An 18182-nucleotide genomic window follows, 5' to 3' on the forward strand; every position below is an offset into this window, starting at 1 on the left:
TGGTAGATGGCAGGGGAGGGTTTGTGTTATCACACAGTACATCACCTGTGTTTGAAAGGGCAGACTGAGTCCTGGAGATGGTGAAGGAATCTTAGGACCAGAAGTCACAGTTAACCCCCATGGGACAAGTTAGGAATTTGTGAGTGATGATGTGACATTGTGCTAAATACCTGGTTCCATATCAGCCCAAGTGTCCTCAAATTTAGTCTAGAAGTACCGAGTCATCTTTGCAGATGCTCACCAGTGAGTGCTCTTGCATATACAGCATCCCCTTGACCCCTGGGGAGGGCAGCACGTTTACTCTACATAGGACAGGGCTTATGGAAGCCCCTGGGATTCAAGTTCACATCTGCCTCTGAATTCAAGTTCAGATTTGCCTGTTCTGTGGTGGGCTGTGGCCCTCCTTCCTCGCTGCCTGTTCTGTGGTGGGCTGTGGCCCTCCTTCCTCATTGCCTGTTCTGTGGTGGGCTGTGGCCCTCCTTCCTCACTGCCTGTTCTGTGGTGGGCTGTGGCCCTCCTTCCTCATTGCCTGTTCTGTGGTGGGCTGTGGCCCTCCTTCCTCATTGCCTGTTCTGTGGTGGGCTGTGGCCCTCGATGCCTGATCCCTGCTAGGGGCTCTGATCCTCCTCCCTACACCTACAGACTTAGCTCATCTGGCTTGGGGGAGAAGTTCAGGTTAACGTGCAGCTTTTTGTGCATGGGTTGAGAAGTGCCTGCCTAGTGCAGCAGAGACTTTGGGGGACAGCAGCTGAGGCCACTACCTAACCATTAGCTCTCCAAGATCCTCCCTCGTGAGCTTTCAGATTAGATTTACCACCTCAGTGCAATGGCCTTTCTTCTCTTTACCCTCAGATTTGCTGACAGTTGTTCATTTGGGGAAATAGGTGGGTTTCTCTTGTTGGCTAGCCTTCAGCCTCTCTGAGGCAGCTTCCAAGGTGGCAGCTGGGGTGGGCTTGGGGACATAGTGTCAAACTCCTGCATGTATGGCAGAGGCCATTGACGATTTAAGGTGCCTGAAGCTTCATTGGAACAGAACCTCTTTCAGCCATCTATCAGGATGGCCAGGAGCTCATCAGACCACGGACCATTTCCCTGTGCACACCTTAGAAGGTCAGCCGCGGCTCAGTCAGAACAGAGGCTGTGTGAAGCCTCCTCCAGATCTGTGCCCAAATGTGAAGCCATTCCCCAGGTCTCCTGACACTGCATTGTGATGTTGCGGGCCAGTCAGTTACATAGAAGCCGCAGGCGCCTCTCTCCAGTCCCCTTGTCAACTCTGTGCCCAGAGTCACCACTCGATGTCATGCCCGGTGAGGCAAATAAAGGCTCTCTTCACCCTGGACTGTGTCCTGAGGGACTGAGAAGAGGTTTCCTAGGGAGACGAGAGGTGGAATCAACTGAGTCTAGTTTATTTTCCTACCATGATGTAGTTTCTGACCTTGGATTCCACTTTAGGAGCTTACACCAAGAAGATGCAGTATGGAGCCAATTTCCTGACCTACCCCACAGCCCGACAGAGCCCCCCTACCGAAGCTCTCTCTGGCCCCTGTGGGCAGGAAGTCACATGGTCCCCACCACAGGGTTTCAACCCCCTCGGGCTCTCTCCTGTGCCCCGTGCCTGCCCCTGAGTAAGTGGCAGCAAACGGCCTGATGTGCTGACCGCCCAGCCCCTTCCCAGTCTGTTACAACAGAGCTATTCTTCCCTCATTAGAGCCGGTTCTGTCAGGGGGTCTTTAATCAATGGCCTCCCCGGGGACAGTATTTTTAGAAGTTGTATTTTTCACAGCCTCCCCTTTTCCCTTTTGGAAATGTTCTTCCCAGCGCTGAGTGCGGTGCACTAATGAGATGCCAGGAGAGTTGGGGCCGGTGCTAATTGGAACAGGTACGGGGAAGCCGCCACTGCACCCGCCTCCACTCTATCTCACCCTACCTGCGACCCTCTTCTCATCTCTCTGCTGCAGGTTGCACAGACAGCAGATGGCGTGGACGCTGACCTCTGGAAGGACGGCTTATTCAAGTCCAAGGTCACCAGATACCTGTGTTTCACGAGGTCGTTTTCCAAAGAAAATGTGAGTCTAACGACAGTTCCCTCTGCTGAGTGGGCAGAAGTAGTTTACAGTCCTGGGTGGGGTTCCCCTTTTGTGTGCTTGATGCTCATTGCTGTATTAATTTATCTGTGGTTTCAGTGAGCAGGGTGGAGTCGGCAGCCAGCACCATGTTTCACTTCTTAACAGTGTTATTAACCACATCCCCAAGTGCACAGTGAATTCCATTAAGATGTTTTCTCCAAAGGAGACCAGGAAATCCTCTCATTTGCCTACTGTTCTTCAAGTGACAGCTCACTGGGCCCTGTGGGTGGAAGAGAGTCTTCTAGGGCAGTTGGGATGAACAGCAGCCCTCAAAGGGCATACCAGCTCAGTGGAGGGTCCATGACACCCACTACCCCATGCCTGTCCCCAAACATTGCGTGGCCTTGTTTCTAAAGAGCCTCTGTGTGACAAGAGACATGTCACCATTTTCACAGAGAGGTATCCACTTGTGTATAATTCTCTTATACTGATTTTTGATACTTTAGCCCATGAACTGGGAAGCTTTAAAGATAGCTACAGAGTTTTCCCACTGAGGCATTTTAGAAAAAAGAGCACTAGCTTTGGTGAGCCTCCTTGTATGAGGCCCACACATGACGGTACCACATTCCCTCCTCAGATGGTCTCCCACTTTTATCCCACCCTGAAGTCACTGCCCCTCTGGGGAGGAGAGGATTTGTCTCTTCTAATTCAGATACTTACTTACTTTGGAAATATTTTCTTTGCCAATTTAGAAATTTAATTATAATGTAATATAAGTTATAGTTTTGTGAGGTTTTTTTTAAATCCACACAGCATAAAACATGCTGATCAGAAGAATGTGAACTGTAATGTGATCACACACTACCCATTGCTCATTGATAATTCTTTATTATGAATATTGTTCCTAACATGTTCAGGATTTCAGGTGAAATAATCCCATTAAGTTCCCCTATGATTACAAGAGCAATACATTTGCTGCGTGTAAAATAGAGTTTATGACTGGAGTGGAGAAGCTTTACTACCAGGCCTTTGAATGCTTTTTCAGTATCAGGGTGGTGGCAGCTGAGCCAGAGTAGGCACCTGCCCAGTGCTGTGGGGTGTCTGCACAGACCCTTTGGTCTCACTATAGCCTGATGAGACTCCAAAGAGCAGGGTGACATCAGCACACCAGATGCTGGGCTCCAGAGGTTGTCAGGAGGCCATCAATTGTCCTTCCCACCCGCACCCTCGCATACCCTCCTCAGTCCCTTTGTCCCTGGAGTCTACTCAAATGTCTTTTGAAAGCGATTTCTGCTCTTTTCTCCCATTGCCTCTGTTCAGTCTGCTGACCACTGTCCCCATGGACTGCCGTGGAGTTGCTGCTGCCAGACTCTCAGGAGGAAGTCCTGAGGACGTGGTCAAGCACCTTGTCTAAGCCACTTGTCCGTTGATCAAGGCAACTTACAGAAGGAGGGCTGTATTTTGGCTTATGGATCTAGAGGGATAAACATCTGTTAAGGCAGGGAGGTGTGGCCAAAAGTAGAAGGCGAGGCCACAAGTGAAGACGTGGTGTTAAGAGCAGGAACCTCAGAGCTCACATCCTCAATTGCAAGCACGAAGCAGAGCGAGAACTTTTAGACTCTCAAAGTCCACCCCAGTGACACTCTTCCTCTAGTGAGGCCACACCTCCTGAACCTCCCCAACCACCCCACAAACTGAGGACCACATGTGCACATCCTCAAAACTATGTGGGACATTCCTCACTCAGATCACACTAGCCCTATGCTCAGAGGATATCCACAGGCCCTTGGGTCACTTACACTGGCTTGCCACATTTCCTCCTGAAATCCATGAGGTATTGGTCTTCTTGGCAGAAGAGTTCTTGAAGTCCTGGGAGTGGGGCAGCAACAGGTACATTATGATTCAGAGGAGGCCCTGGACCATTAGTTTGAAATGGATTATAGAAAACACAATTCTTGGGCTTGAGGGTTGTGATAGAAGGCTTGCTTAGCATTCATGGGGCCTTGGGTTCAGTCCCTGGCACTGTAGCTGAAAGTTTTCCTGTGTCCTGCCTGGCCCGCAGTCAGGACAAATCTCTCTCACCCGCCAGTCCCGCAAGTAAACACACAGAGGCTTATATTAATTATAACTGCATGGCCATTAGCTCAGGCTTCCTACTACTTCTTACACTTAAACGTAGCCCATTTCTGTTCATCTGTATGTCGCCACGTTTTCCGTGGCTTTACCTGTGTGCCATTACATGCTGCTCCCTGGACCGTGGGCTGGCGTCTCCTGACTCAGCCTTCCTCTTCCCAGAATTCTCCTTGTCTGCTTATCCTGCCTATACTGGCTACTGGCCAATCAGCATTTTATTTATCAACCAATCAGAGCAATACATTCACTGCATACAGAACACCCCCACAGTACTGGCACTGCCAGAAAACATGTTGCTGTCCATCAGTAGCTGGGTGCTGGGTTGATGAGGTGTGAGGCTGCCAGGAGGACAGCTCAAGAAGCCCCTGCCCTGTACTGAAGCCTGGGTGCTCCCTTTTTATGGAAGAGAATGAATATGTCTAGGGCTGGGGGATCTAGCTTAGCAATGCCATTATCTAAGTGATCAAATCCGGGGATAGAATTTTGCTTTGGGATCAAATTTTGGGTGACAGCAGGGCCCACTTGCCAGTCCTTGAATAAGGCAGGAGCTAGGCACATGCTAGCCGGTGGTGGCTGCCTGTCTGTCCTGGCCTAGAGTCAACAGATGCTTGGCAGAGTACCATTTTCCAACCATATGGGAGGGTGTGGGCTCTCTAGAGCAGGCCAAGTCTTAATTAGGTGACTTGAGATTCTGAGCATAGGAGTTTGGGGAGCTTCCTTTGAATCCTAAATTCCTTTCCCCAATCAGGCCATTAATATAGAAACCTGGCTTTCGAGTGACATCCCTTCCAGGGAAGGAGTGAGATTAACTGCATTTTCCATGCCCCATACTTTCTGCATTACCTGTAATAATAATGTACATGGATTAGGTGGGGGATGCTAAACAGAAGGATTTATGAACATTTGAATATTAAGTTGGTTATCTGTGGCCACCTTAAATGCAAAGTTGTCAAAAATAATTACAGTATACTAGCAAATACTGGCTACCAGAGACAATATAAATACCCTGAGTCAGTGTCTATCGGGCTTCTGGTATGAATCACTTGCTCAACAAGGATTGGGAATACGTTCTTCATATTTATGAGGAGGAGATGAAAGAGAGCACAAGTGGGGGAAGGGGAAGGGACCAGCAAAATTCATGGTGTTGTAGGCCTACAGTATGAAAAAAGAAAAAAATCCCGCAGAGGGGCAGCCCCACGCAAGAGGGTCACACTCGGGTTGCTGGAAGCATCGACAGGGCAGGCTTTTGTATGCATGGAAGGGTTTCTTCATGCTTGTTTTAGTGGCCACACCACCAATGCTCTGATTTTATGATTAGGGCATTTTCTCGAGGGGGGGGGGGTTGAAATGGCTAAGTGGTTGCAGTTGAGGTCTACAGAGTCCAGCTTGTCAAGCTGAAGATGTTCAAGTACAATATTGATGAGTGCCCATCCATCTCTGGGGCAGCAGAACACACCCAGTTGTTAATTCCTCCATGCAGAAAGCAGCGTGACATAGAAGGGCAGCTGCTCCCAAGGCAGGTGGCGCTTCCAAGGCTCTCGGCTGAGCCTGGCCTTCCCATGTAGTTAGAAGTCTATTCCATACTAGAGAGGGCCTGTTCCCACATGCTGCACCTCAGTGCGTTCTGTCTTCCTGAGCCCTGACCCCCTGAGCAGTGATAACATGGAACTGTTGGCAAGCACAGGGATGCTGAGAGAAAAGGACAAGTGCCTGATGGGACAATCATGGAGTGCTGCTGGGCACAAACTATTTGTGCCCCTCTGACTTCTGATTTCAACTGAGGCTTGTGTTTTACTTATGCACCATAATAACCAATAATAAGCTTTCACAATTTGGGTTTGCCTTTTTGATTTGCCATCCAAGGAAGTCTGATTTGGTTTCTGATCATCAGCACCCACCTGTTGAAAAGTGTGCCACCAAATGTAGTTGGAGCTTTCTTTGGGACGCCAACCAGCTCCCAAATAAAGACAGGGAGACATTATTAGTTATGAATGCTTGGCCCTCAATGCACAGTTTCTGTAACAACATCTTTGAAGATGGTAGGTAGATGGATACCTCACAGTGTCTGTCTCAGTCACTCTTCTATTACTGTGAAGAGACACGATAATCAAGACAACTCTTATAAAGGGAAACATTTAACTGGGGGCTTGTCTACAGTTCATTATCACCATGGCCAGGAGCAGAAATGGTACTGGAGCAGTAGCTGAGAGACACTAGGCCTGGCATGGCTTTTGAAACCTCAAAGGCCACCCCCAGTGACAAAGGCCACACCTCCCAGTCCTTTTCAGGTAGCTCCACTCCCTGATGACTAAGTGTTTAAATCTATGGAGGCCAGTCTTATTCAAACTACCACAGAGTCCAATTATAAATTGATAGGAAGTTTTAAGGAGCTTAAGGAGAGAGAGCCTGGCTTAGTTCAGAAAGCCAATGTTCCCTGTGTGGCTTTCAGAAATGCTCTCAGGATGGAGTGGAGTCTGTGTTCCCCAAGTTCAAAGGTAAAGTTGGGTCCCTTCTCTAAGCAACAGGGGACCCTGTCCTGAGCGGTGCCTGTGAGAACAGAGTCTGGGCTGCCCCCTTAGATGTTTTTCCAGAACTGCAGACAAGGGAAGTGTGCATGCGTTCAAGCTGGCTTTGAAGGACAGTGCTTCTGCAAAGTGGGCTGAGAAACCATTTTTCTTGCCTTAACTGACTCTGATGAGGCTGAGAGGACTCTGAAGATGTGCATGTAATCTCTGCAGCATCCTTGCATAGGGCAGATTTCTTGAGAGCCATTTCTATCATGAAGTGAGGGCTGCAAGTGCTGGCATGTTTGCAGAATTCTCTCTTGCAATTATAGAATGGTGCACCACCTACCATCTTCAAAAGATGTCTTTACGGAAACTGTGCACTGTGGACCCCTCTGCCACCACTAAATAGGAACTCTTAAGAGCCCCCCTAGCAAGTCATTTCAGAAGGCATGGGATACAGAAGTGGCTGGACTGCTGTTCTGTTAGTTTATGATTCTTGGTATTTTGTACAGTTCATCTTGTAACTGAAAACTGTCTGTGACCAACAGCCCCTTAGGTGTGTGATCAGTCTCTGTTCAGTTCAGATGCAACTTCTATCCTTCAAGCATCACAGAACCTCCTCCATTTAAACCCTGCTGACCCTGAGAGGGGTTGGGGTCTAAGCCACATGCCCACCTGCCCTCTGCTGGGTTCTGTCTACAGGGTGGTTCATCCAGCTCATCAAGGCTACATCCTTCCTGAGCAACACTATGTCCCTGGGCAAATGCTGGGGAACATTAGGTATCTTCTCTAATTAACCTGAGAAGTAAAGCTGCAGCGGTCACTGTATTAAATATACGTCCTGAAGCCAGGACTACAGGTCGACTGAGGAGCTCCAGTTAATAGTCCATGTGTCTTTTTTTCTTCCCAAGAGTCACTTGGGGAATGTGCTGGTGGACATGAAGCTCATCGATGTCAAGGACACATTGCCTGTGGGCTTCATCCCTATCCAGGAGACAGTGGACACACGTGAGTCTGCTCTCAGCATGCATGCCTTCTGGTGGACTTAATACTTTGTGTGTTTTTCTCTGGAAACATGTGAGGGGACTTCCTGTGGCTGGTAAAGAAAGCCTGCCACTTGTGACATCCACCTTGGTTCTCTGTGTGTCTGAAGAGTATGTGGGGCCCTGCCTGCAAGTGAGCAGAGTCCCTTTTCTTAGAATGATGCCCCTGCTGCTTGTGCCCACTCAATAACAGGACAATGAGTCTAGGGATAGTTGGTCTTCAGTCTGCCCTCCGCTGTTGCTGAAGCAGGCTTGGCATAAGACCCCAAAGCAAAAAGGAGGAGGAAGGGCAGAGATCAGAAGATGCCTGGAGGCTGTAAGAGAAGCTCTGTGTCTGGGGCTCACAGAGCAAGCAAGAGGCATAAACCAGAGAGATTGCACGTTGGAGCACTCGAGATCAAATGCAGCCAGGTGTGGTAGCTCACGTCCTAGTCCCAACGCTTGGGAGGTAGGGGCAGGAAGATCAGAATTCAAGGTCATCCTGCACTACACAGCAAGTGAGAGGCCAGCCTGGGCTACATGAGACCCCTTCTATTACAAAACAACAACAAAAACCTCAAACAAATAAAAACAAGATTTAAATTAGACCAGATGTTCCAACCACGGAGCAACACTGCACTGAACCTAGCAGCAGAGAACTGGAAAATGGAGAAGCTGCCTCAGGATCCTGGGCTAGGGCCAGGGTTCTGGAGCAGGGATGGTAAGATAGAGTCAGGGAGCCTTTGTGTATCTGAACTTCTTTATTTGGTGTATAGGAACTTGCTTTATTTGTAGTCACTCCTGAGCCATGTCGTCCCCCCTCCCCCCCCCCCCCCTTCCCACTCCCCCCCACTCCCCCACCCCCCACCCCCGCCGGCCACACACACACACACACACACACACACACACACACACACTCACACACAGCAGTGAGGCAGTGAAGAAGAGAACAGAGATCCCTTTAACTGTGAAATTTCTTTATGGAATTCTGTACCCTGTTCTTTGTTTTTATTTTGTGTGTGTGTGTGTGTGTGTGTGTGTGTGTGTCTGTCTGTCTGTCTGTCTGTCTGTGTCTGTGTGGTTTTTTTCAGTTTTTCCTTGGTTCAAATGTTTCTGAACCCATTACTTGTTTGCCATTTTCTTGTTCACATTTCAAACCAAAGAGCTTCCATGTCTCCAGCCCCTCCAGGGGAACTTATTTCAGCAAAGCATGGATCCCCAACTGACTGCTTTCCCTTGGGTGCTGCGCCATGTCCCAGCAAATGTCATGGTGCTGGTTGGTTTTAACTGCCACTCAGGCACAGCCTGGAATCACCTTAGAAGGGATCAGCTCAGCCTCTGGGCATGCTTGCAGGGGGTTGTCATGATTATTGACTGACCCAGCGCACCTGGGCAGGAGGTCCTGGGCTGTATGAGGGCAGAGGGGCCAGCAGAGGAAGCTTGTTTCTCTCTGTTCTTGACTCCCCTCCATGACGTGCTCTAGCCCGGGACTGTAAGCCACATAAACCATTCTTCCTCAGGTGCCTTTGGTCAGGGTGGGTCAGCACAGTGACAGAAAAAGAGGATACTGACGTTTAACATTTCATGTAAAGTCCCCATGATAAAGGCTCCACCCGGTGTTAGGCCTGTTTCACATATGAGAAAAATAAGGTACAGTGACTGCATCTTAGCCAAGTGCAAGAACACACCCACATACAAACACAGATATACACACGTACATATACATGCATGTACATGCACATATACACATACACATGCAAACATATGCATACATACATGTGCATAAATACACATGGGTATATACATGCTTATACATATGCATATATGCACACAATGGACATGCATGCACATAATCATGTGCATATGCACACATACAAATGTACATGCATACACACACATGCACACAGATTCATATTCACACACATACACATATACATACACATGCACACACACCTACATATACACATGCACACACACAGAATATACACATGTGTGCACACACAGAACATACACACATGTGCACATGCATATGCATGCACAAACACACATGTGTGCACATGCACATACACACACACACATATACTAAACACCTTGAGCAAACAGTTTCTAAGTAGCAGGGTTTTGGTTTTTTGTTTGTTTGTTTTGTTTTGTTTTGTTTTTAATAATGGTTTAAGATGCAATCTAAGTGCCGGGTGGTGGTGGCACACACCTTTAATCCCAGCAATTGGAGGCAGAGGCAGGTAGATCTCTGTGAGTTCAAGGCCAGCCTGGTCTACAAAGCAAGATCCAGGACAGGCACCAAAACTGCATGGAGAAACCCTGTCTTGAAAAAAAAAAAAAAAAAAAAAGATACAATCTAAGTACCAGGTAATTCACCTGGTACTTAGATTTAAAGTACACAGTCCAGTGCTTCTCAGATATAAGCAGGCACAGATGTCATGGAGACACTGCTTCCCAGCCCTGGCCGCCCTGGTCCACCAGCTGGTGCTTCCCATGTAGTTAGTTCCGCCTGTTTCTGGTCATTCCCACACCTAGTCATGTCCGGCTGTGGAAAGCACACAGACAAGAGGACCCAGCTCCGGATCTCAAGCCGGAACCGGAAGGATGGGCCCTTCCTTCTGAATCTGTTGGGACCAACCCTGGACTCTGTCTCTGTGTCCAGGGGTTCAGGCTGGCCCTGCTGCTCATGGAACCCTGAGCAGGTCCTCTCAGAATCCTGGCTCAGTTTACCTGTTTGTCAAGTGAGGAGGATGCTCCCACCTTGTAACGTTGCTGGAGCACACTGGTCCCTTACGGGTTGCTGGCTGCTGACCTCCACAAAGGTCTCTCACTGTCTGCTGCAAAGGCTTCATTTCCTCAGACTCCCACGCAGGTGATCTGCTTTGTTTCACTATTTAAATTGTATTTAATTTGTATTTAATTTGTAGTTCCCTACTTATCAGCAAGCCTGAGTGCTTTTTCAGACCTTTGCTTGCTGCCTTTATCTCTTAGCTGAATTCTCTGCTCACAGAGATTTGTATTCATTCCTGTTCTGTTTTCTTCCTGAGGTTTTCAAAGTTTTAAATGTTTCCTTGGTGTTCATTTTGACAGTGAATTGATGTGTAGTATCTTTTGTATGGATATATGGCGTAGCCATGAGGGATTCCACCTTCAGCATTTCCAGTTTGTTGAGCTCATTCAGTGAGGAGGCCTGTTGTGGCCGGTGCTGGGACTGCTGGGGCCCATGTTTGCACCCACTGCTGTCCAGTGGGCCCTGGGCTCTCATCAGCTGTCTGAGCACACCTCTAGTCATGGGACTATTTCTCAAAGACTTCCCAGGGGACCAAAAGCCTCATGGTCAGCCCAGTATCTCCTGAGAGTACTTAAAGGCTTGATTTCATGAAGTCAGCCAAAAAGATGAGACTCCTGTAATTAATTTAAAATATAGCCTATTGCAGTCCGTACAGCACTTAAACACTGGAAGACTGTTTGTTTTAGTAAAGTGCTGTGTACTCTCCCTGTGTTCATTAGCATGACTGAACACATTTCTATTGACTATGTATAATATGTTTACTTAAAATGAGGCTTGCTTAAGCATGTGTAATGAATGAGTGGATCTGTCCTTGACTGAGCTGGCTGCAGATGGAGACATGGAGCCAAGCTGTGGCAAAGGCTAGCAGAATAGCTGCCCTGTGGTTTACCTCAGGGAAGGTCTCTAGTGCATCTCCTTCAGGTCTTGAACTTAGTAGCAAATGGTATTAGGTACAGGATTGACATGGCGCCCCCTTCCTCCAGGATGCCATCTCTGCCTCAAGGAGGGTGGTTGCTGTATGGATCATAGACATTTCTATAGCCTGAAGCTTTGCGGCTTGAGGATGTAGCCCTTTGCTTTTATTTCTGGGAAAGAACTCACAGAATTTGGGCATTTCAGCCTGACTTTTTGTTTGCCTGCTCGTTTGTTTCTTCGTTTTTTTCAAGACAGAGTTTCTCTGTGTAGCCCTGGCTGTCCTGGAATTGCTCTGTAGCCCAGGCTGGCTTAGAATTCAGAGATCCGCCTGCCTCTGCCTTCTGAGTGCTGGGATTAAAGGTGTGTGCCACCACCGCCACTGCCCAGCTCTTTCTGGCTTTTTAAGAATATTCCCTCTTCCCCCCAAAACATAGCAAAGATCCAATAATACTGCTGATTCCACCGGGCCGGCAGAACCACCCTTCCCCCGCCTGCCTGCAGCAGGACCATGTATAAATGGTCACAGATTCGGGCACTGGAGGGTCAGTCCCAAGCACAGATGGTAAGTGCACACTGTGCTGGCTTGCCAGTCCCTCCTAGCTGTCCTTTACTGAGCACTTACCATGTGCCCAGAACTGGCCAAGAAATCATGTTCCCACACAGCATCTCCCACACTCCTCTGGAGTGGGCTTCCACACGTTCCCTTCTACAGATGGCAAAACTGAGGCTCAGAGGGGTCAAGTGACTCTGAGGTGCCAGTGCCAGCAGTGGCAGAGCTAGGCTCCCAGCCTAGACCCTACTGATGGAGCCAGGTGTGGTAGCAGGTACCTGTAATCCCAGCATTTAAGAGGCAGAGGCAGGAGGATTACAAGTTTGAGACTGATCTAGGGTGCACAGTGAGACCCTGTCTCAAACAAAGCTACAGGCAGCTGAGTGCAGAGTGGAGGAAACAGTCTTCCCCAGGGAAGGCATCTCCAGTTGGTCATCTGATACCAAGTGGTGGGCAAACAGGAAACATTATACAGACTGAACAGGATGTATCTATATATTTAGGAATATATACGTAACAACAATTAAAGAAAAAGTCCAGGGGTTATGAATTTAAGAGAGCAAAGGGGATGTGTATAGGAGGGCCAGAGGATGGAAAAGGAAAGGGGAAAATGGTATAATTATTTTAATTTCAAAATGTTTAAAAAATGAAAAAAGTAACCCACAAATCCAACTGAAAGACTCGTGGACTGTTGGGAAAATTTCAGAACCACTGATGAGCCACACTGCCACCTTGATGGGCACTGTCATCCATTTCTACAGCACCAGCCCATTGTGTGTGGCTGGACAAGTGACAGAGAAGAGCCACACACTGGCACTCCCTCTGGGTCAAAGTCACCCTCAGCGTGGGCGGAGTTGTTGAAGAGGGCTATGTTTTAGACAGAGGGACTTAAGCTCATCAGTGCAGAAGGAGTGGCAGAATTTGGAGAATTGTTATTCAAAACCTCGAACCAAGGTGTGGCTCTTAGCTACATGCATCCTAAAAACCAACAGCAAGAGCGGTGCGCAGGAGTGCTATGACCCAGGTCCGGACCCGCACTGTGGAACTCAATGCAGTGGTCCTGGGAGCTCACACATGCGCTGCCTTCCAGAGAGGTCAAGGCCAGCCAGCTCCGATGTGCCACTGGACGAGGGCCGAACAGCTGTTTGTTTCTTGGTTTTCCCTGCCTGTCTGCGCCACAAAGCAACAAGGAGCAGTGAGGGTGGTGATAGTGTAGAAGGACCTGAGAGACCTGCCAGCCCTCTGCAGAGCACACAGCCCCTAGATGTGAATCCAGACAGGGCAGGGCAGGGCATTGTGTGATGATAGAGAAACTTGAAATCAGACCATGAGTTGATGAATTTCCTTGTTCTTTGTAGAAATGGCAGGGACATGACAGCCAGGCCTTCTGGGGTAGAGCTGGGCAACATGACGTTGGGAGGTATGTTCCATGTATCCAGCCAGGAAAATTAAAGGTGTGTGAAGAGCTGGAGCCGGTGTGCTGATCAGAAGCAGGTGGCTCTGCCCTGCAGTTCTCACCCCTTGTGGTGTGCTCGAAGATTCTATGCTAAAAACTGAAAAGCAAGAGCAGCCTTACAGCGGGGTGTCCCTGGGTGGTGCCCGGCTGTGGCTGCAGTTCTGGGAGCTCTTTCTTGGCCAGCATGTCTGGGGTCAGGCCCTGGATGCAGGCCTGGCAGGGTGACTGGTGGACTCCGCTACCATCACCTGTCCATAGGGGCCTCTTCCAGATGACAAGGGTGGCCATCTCTTCTGCTACCCAAATGGGAGAGGAGGTGGCATCTCCATCAGACTCACACCTTTCTGTTGTTGTTTCCTTAGAGGAGGTGGCCTTTAGGAAGAAGAGGCTATGCATTAAATTTATTCCCCGGGATTCAACCGAAGCTGCCATTTGTGACATTCGCATCATGGGCCGGACCAAGCAGGCACCTCCCCAGTACACATTTATTGGGTAAGTTTCAACAGTGTTTCCACACACAGATCTTCCTCCCTTGAGAGTGTCTGGGCCACTCCTGGGACCACTCCTTCATGGCTCACAAGGCTCAGCCATAACCCATGGCTCTTGGTGTTGGTGCTTACCACTGACTCTGACCTCAGTCTACCTCAGCTTCTAGTGTCGCTCCATCCTAGGGCCTTCTGGTCCCTGTACACTCACCTTCCAGGCCCCTCTGCATGCTGCCTGGATGCTACTGTGTACCTCAACTCTTCACACTGCTTATCAGCCTGGGGCATTTTATGGCCAACCTGTTTGTACCACTGGACAAAGGCCCTGTCCTCACAGAGAGGCTGTTCTGAAAAGAGACCTGAGCAGTGAGCAAGAAGATGAACAAGGTCGTTTCAGACAGTGAGGGGAATGTGATGAGCTGGCCTACTCCAGTTGAGACAGGAGGCAGGGCTACTAAGCATAGCTCTCTGAGTCAGGAGGACTAGCTGTGAAGAGAAGGCTGAAGTGGGTGGGCAGAGGGGGGGTGAGTGTGGCTCATCCTGGGAACAGAGGCCCACCTGTGGGCACACCAGGGCTAACGTTAGGCCCAGAGGGAAATAGCGGTCCCCTGGGTTTTCTAGTCACATTGGTTGTAAGTCAGAAAGAAACCCATATATTTCAGGGCTCTACAATGCATGTCTTCTAATAGCAGAGAGTGTGCTGGAGGCTAGGCCCATTGGGTCCTGGTCACCTACAGCCTCAGAAGTAAGCAGGGCCTGGCTCCAAAGCTGCTCCATAAAACTCCAAGTGCAGGCAAATCCCAGCTCTTCGCTTTGGGCCTCTGTGAGCCTGAGTAACGGGAAGCCCCACCCGGAGTGGCTTAAGCAGAAGGAGACATTTGCTAGCTGACAGCAGCCAGGCTCAGGCAGGCAGAAGTAGAGGGGCTCAGAGGGTGAGCGCACCTCATTGCCTGCCCTCTTGGTCCTCTGGTGGGATGCTGTATGACACCTATTCCTCTGGGGAGGCATGACACTGCTGTCCCTTTGAGCAGCTTCAGAGATGAGCGAGTCTGCCTTCCTGTGGTTCCCATCACAATTTTAGAATTCAGTATTTTTGGTTTTGATTCCTCTAACCAGCATCAGGTGCAGCCCTACCTGGTCACTGATACCCGGGAAAGGTCATTCCCTCGTTGGCCGGCCTGAGCTAGAAATAAGGACTGCTTCAGCAGAGCTCAAGGAAGGATAGTGAGGTAGGGTAGCTGTGCCAAAATGTGCAGGAGGTAAAAGGTCAGGTAGGCAGGGCTGGGGTGGGGCTGGAGGAACCCAAGAAAATGGATGCTTACTGCACTAAGGTGGTTGTGTCTAGGGTCTTGCAGCTGAGGTTCTTCAGCCTCTTCCCCTGTGGATTACTCTCATCAAGATGGGTTTAGGCTGGGCATTGGTGGTAGAGCCCATGCTTAGGGTGTGTCAAACTCAGCTCCATTCCCTACACCAAAAATGAACAGGTAAAGGAAGGGCTTAGCCATTCCCTTCCCACACTGCAAATCCTGCTTTCTATCCTGAGTTAAACTTACTGTGCAAGCAGGTTACTGGGGAGGGAGCCGTGAGCAGAGCAATCTCACATCACCCCACAGGCTTCCATTTACACACAGGACAGCCAACCACTGTACTTTTATAGTGTACTTGCATCTACTGTTCACATCTCTCATTACAATACTATTTTTAATAATTTATTTAATTTATTTAACTTTATTTTATATGCATTGGTGTGAAGGTGTCAGATCCCCTGGAACTGGAGTTACAGACAGTTGTGAGCCACCATGTGGGTGCTAGGAATTGAACTCAAGTCCTCTGGAAGAACAGCCAGTGCTTTTAACTGTTGAGCCATCTCTTCAGCCCCCTACAATACTATTTTTAAAAGATGCAAATTTTAACTGTTTTAAACAATTCTGAAGAATGGATTTTTTAAAATCAGTATTTGTCTTGATAAACAAAACTAGAATCTTTCTTCCTTGGTATAATTTTTTAAATTGCTAGAGTACAATTTTTATTTCATCTTGAGCCATAACATCCTCTCCTAGAAGACATAATCTGAGTGCCACGTGACAAGGGCCTGAACTTGTGCTCTGAGAAGCAGAAATCTCAGGCTGGAAAGGACACAGCATCCCCTGAAGAACAGGCTGCAGCGGGGTAGAGATAGGTGGACTTGCTCTTCCAATGAGGCAGGGTCTGGTGTAGAATAGCCCCCCCCCGCTGCACCCAAGACCCACAGAGTAAATGCCTCTTATTTTTGGAAGAAGAGATGCTGTCCCTCGGCTTCCAGTCCCATAGACACCATTTTGGGCTGGCAGAGAGGGCTTGCATGTGGCAGAAGTTATCCTGTTTGATTGCCAAAGGTGAGCTTGCCTCATTCACATCACAGGTGATGGTGTGCATCTACTCACGGCCACTGGCTGTCACACCATGTATGATGTGCATCTACTCTTGGTTGTGCTAGTTTGTGGGCTGTGAGCCTCTAGTTTGAGGGTTTGAGGCCATCTTCTCAACTGACCTTGGAGTGAGGCCACACCCAGTGACTCCCAGCTATGAGGGGCCAAATCCTGACATGTGGAAGTCAGGCATGTGTCTCCAGAGCCTCCTCAGCTGCCTCACCCTGACCACATAGAGTACTTGAGAGCAGTGAGATGGTAAAAGGAAATGTGAGCACATGCCAACAAGCAAGGCAGTGTACCCAGAGCAGGCAGGTGGGCATGCCCAGAGCAGGCAGGTGGGCATATCCAGAGCAGGCAGGTGGGCATGTCCAGAGCAGGCAGATGGGCATATCCAGAGCAGACAGGTGGGCATATCCAGAGCAGACAGGTGGGCATGTCCAGAGCAGGCAGATGGGCATATCCAGAGCAGACAGGTGGGCATATCCAGAGCAGACAGGTGGGCATGTCCAGAGCAGGCAGATGGGCATATCCAGAGCAGGCAGATGGGCATGCCCAGAGCAGGCAGGTGGGCATACACAGTGCAGGCAGGTGGGCATATCCAGAGCAGGCAGGTGGGCATACCCAGAGCAGGCAGGTGGGCATACCCAGAGCAGGCGGGTGGGCATGCGCAGGTCAGTAAAGATGGCCACACCACACACAAAGAAGGCCTGATGGCATAGTGGCAGTCGTGCTAGGCTCAGAGCATGAAGGGGGTGATGGAGCCTGTCTTACATGGTGAGAGTGGTCTTCCTGGGGTTTGAGACAGCGCATAATGAGGTAATGGTTGGCTTTGTGGCTCAGGTCAGTGCTCCAAGCTCAGCAGAGCCTTGAAGGTTTCCTTTTTCTCCTGCAGGGAACTGAACAGCATGGGCATCTGGTATCGCATGGGTAGAGTGCCAAGAAACCACGACTCATCTCAACCTACCACGCCCTCACAGTCGTCAGCGGCTTCCACCCCAGCCCCAAACCTTCCCAGGTGAGGCTTTGTTGAGGATCTCACCCATGCACTTCCATGGCCTTGGGCGCTGCCAAGCCATGCACCAATTTAGAAAGCACCCACTTAATACCTGCTGAAATAGTGTAACATGTAGCTGAAAATTTGCAGGTCTAAACTTGGGCCTTAAAAAGTCGTAGTCAGAACTCTGTGTGTTCCGTGTGTGTAAAGGCCTCTCGATATTCTATATCATGGGTATACCACAGGTTCCCAACACAGCTGGAGGTGGGGCTCAAACTTGGTTGGTCAATCTGGGCGTGGTGTCTCTCACCCTTAATCCCAGCATTCAGGAGGCAGAGGGCAGAAGCAGGCAGATTTTTGAGTTCCAGGCCAGCATGGTCTATGTAGCAAGTTCCAGGCCAGTCAAGGCTACATAGTGAGACCCTGTCTCAAAAACCAAACCAGATTAAACAAAACACAGAAATTGGCTTGCCATTCAAATGAGCTTATAGACACACAGGTGTGTGTGACAGCCAGTGACCAGGGCCCTGGCTTCCAGAGGACAGAACTCCCTCTTAGCTCTGCCAGTAGCCCATCAGAGACCCAGCAGGGCTGGTTAGCTGCCCATGATGTTTGTGCTTTCCAGGGACTACAAGCCAGAAGTCCTTAGAAAGTGGCGAGTTTTTAGGAGATTGCATTCATTAAAATAATAATAATTCTGCCAGCGTCGTTTCAGGCTGACATCTGTGCTGGGTAAGGTCCACTTAGATTCGTCTGCAGTGCTCATCGTCAGCTCAAGTCTGAGTTAAATGCAGAGGCTGCAGAGCCCTTGGGGCCAACTGCCTTGGATAAATAGAGCCAGTCTCCAAAGAC

The 18182-nt window shown here is 49.3% G+C and overlaps 1 protein-coding gene across 1 annotated transcript in view; it reads left to right on the forward strand.

The window, feature by feature from the left end:
- The window catches only part of Mvb12b (multivesicular body subunit 12B), a 163185-nt gene that overhangs the window by 49159 nt on the left and 95844 nt on the right, over positions 1–18182 (forward strand). The window contains exons 3-6 of the mRNA XM_036184112.1: positions 1959–2066; positions 7618–7714; positions 13803–13932; positions 17229–17351. Of these exons, the coding sequence (XP_036040005.1) occupies positions 1959–2066; positions 7618–7714; positions 13803–13932; positions 17229–17351 (458 nt within the window). The remainder of the gene's footprint in view (positions 1–1958; positions 2067–7617; positions 7715–13802; positions 13933–17228; positions 17352–18182) is intronic.

The sequence above is a fragment of the Onychomys torridus genome, chromosome 4 (genome assembly GCF_903995425.1).
Source record: "Onychomys torridus chromosome 4, mOncTor1.1, whole genome shotgun sequence".
Taxonomy (NCBI): domain Eukaryota; kingdom Metazoa; phylum Chordata; class Mammalia; order Rodentia; family Cricetidae; genus Onychomys; species Onychomys torridus.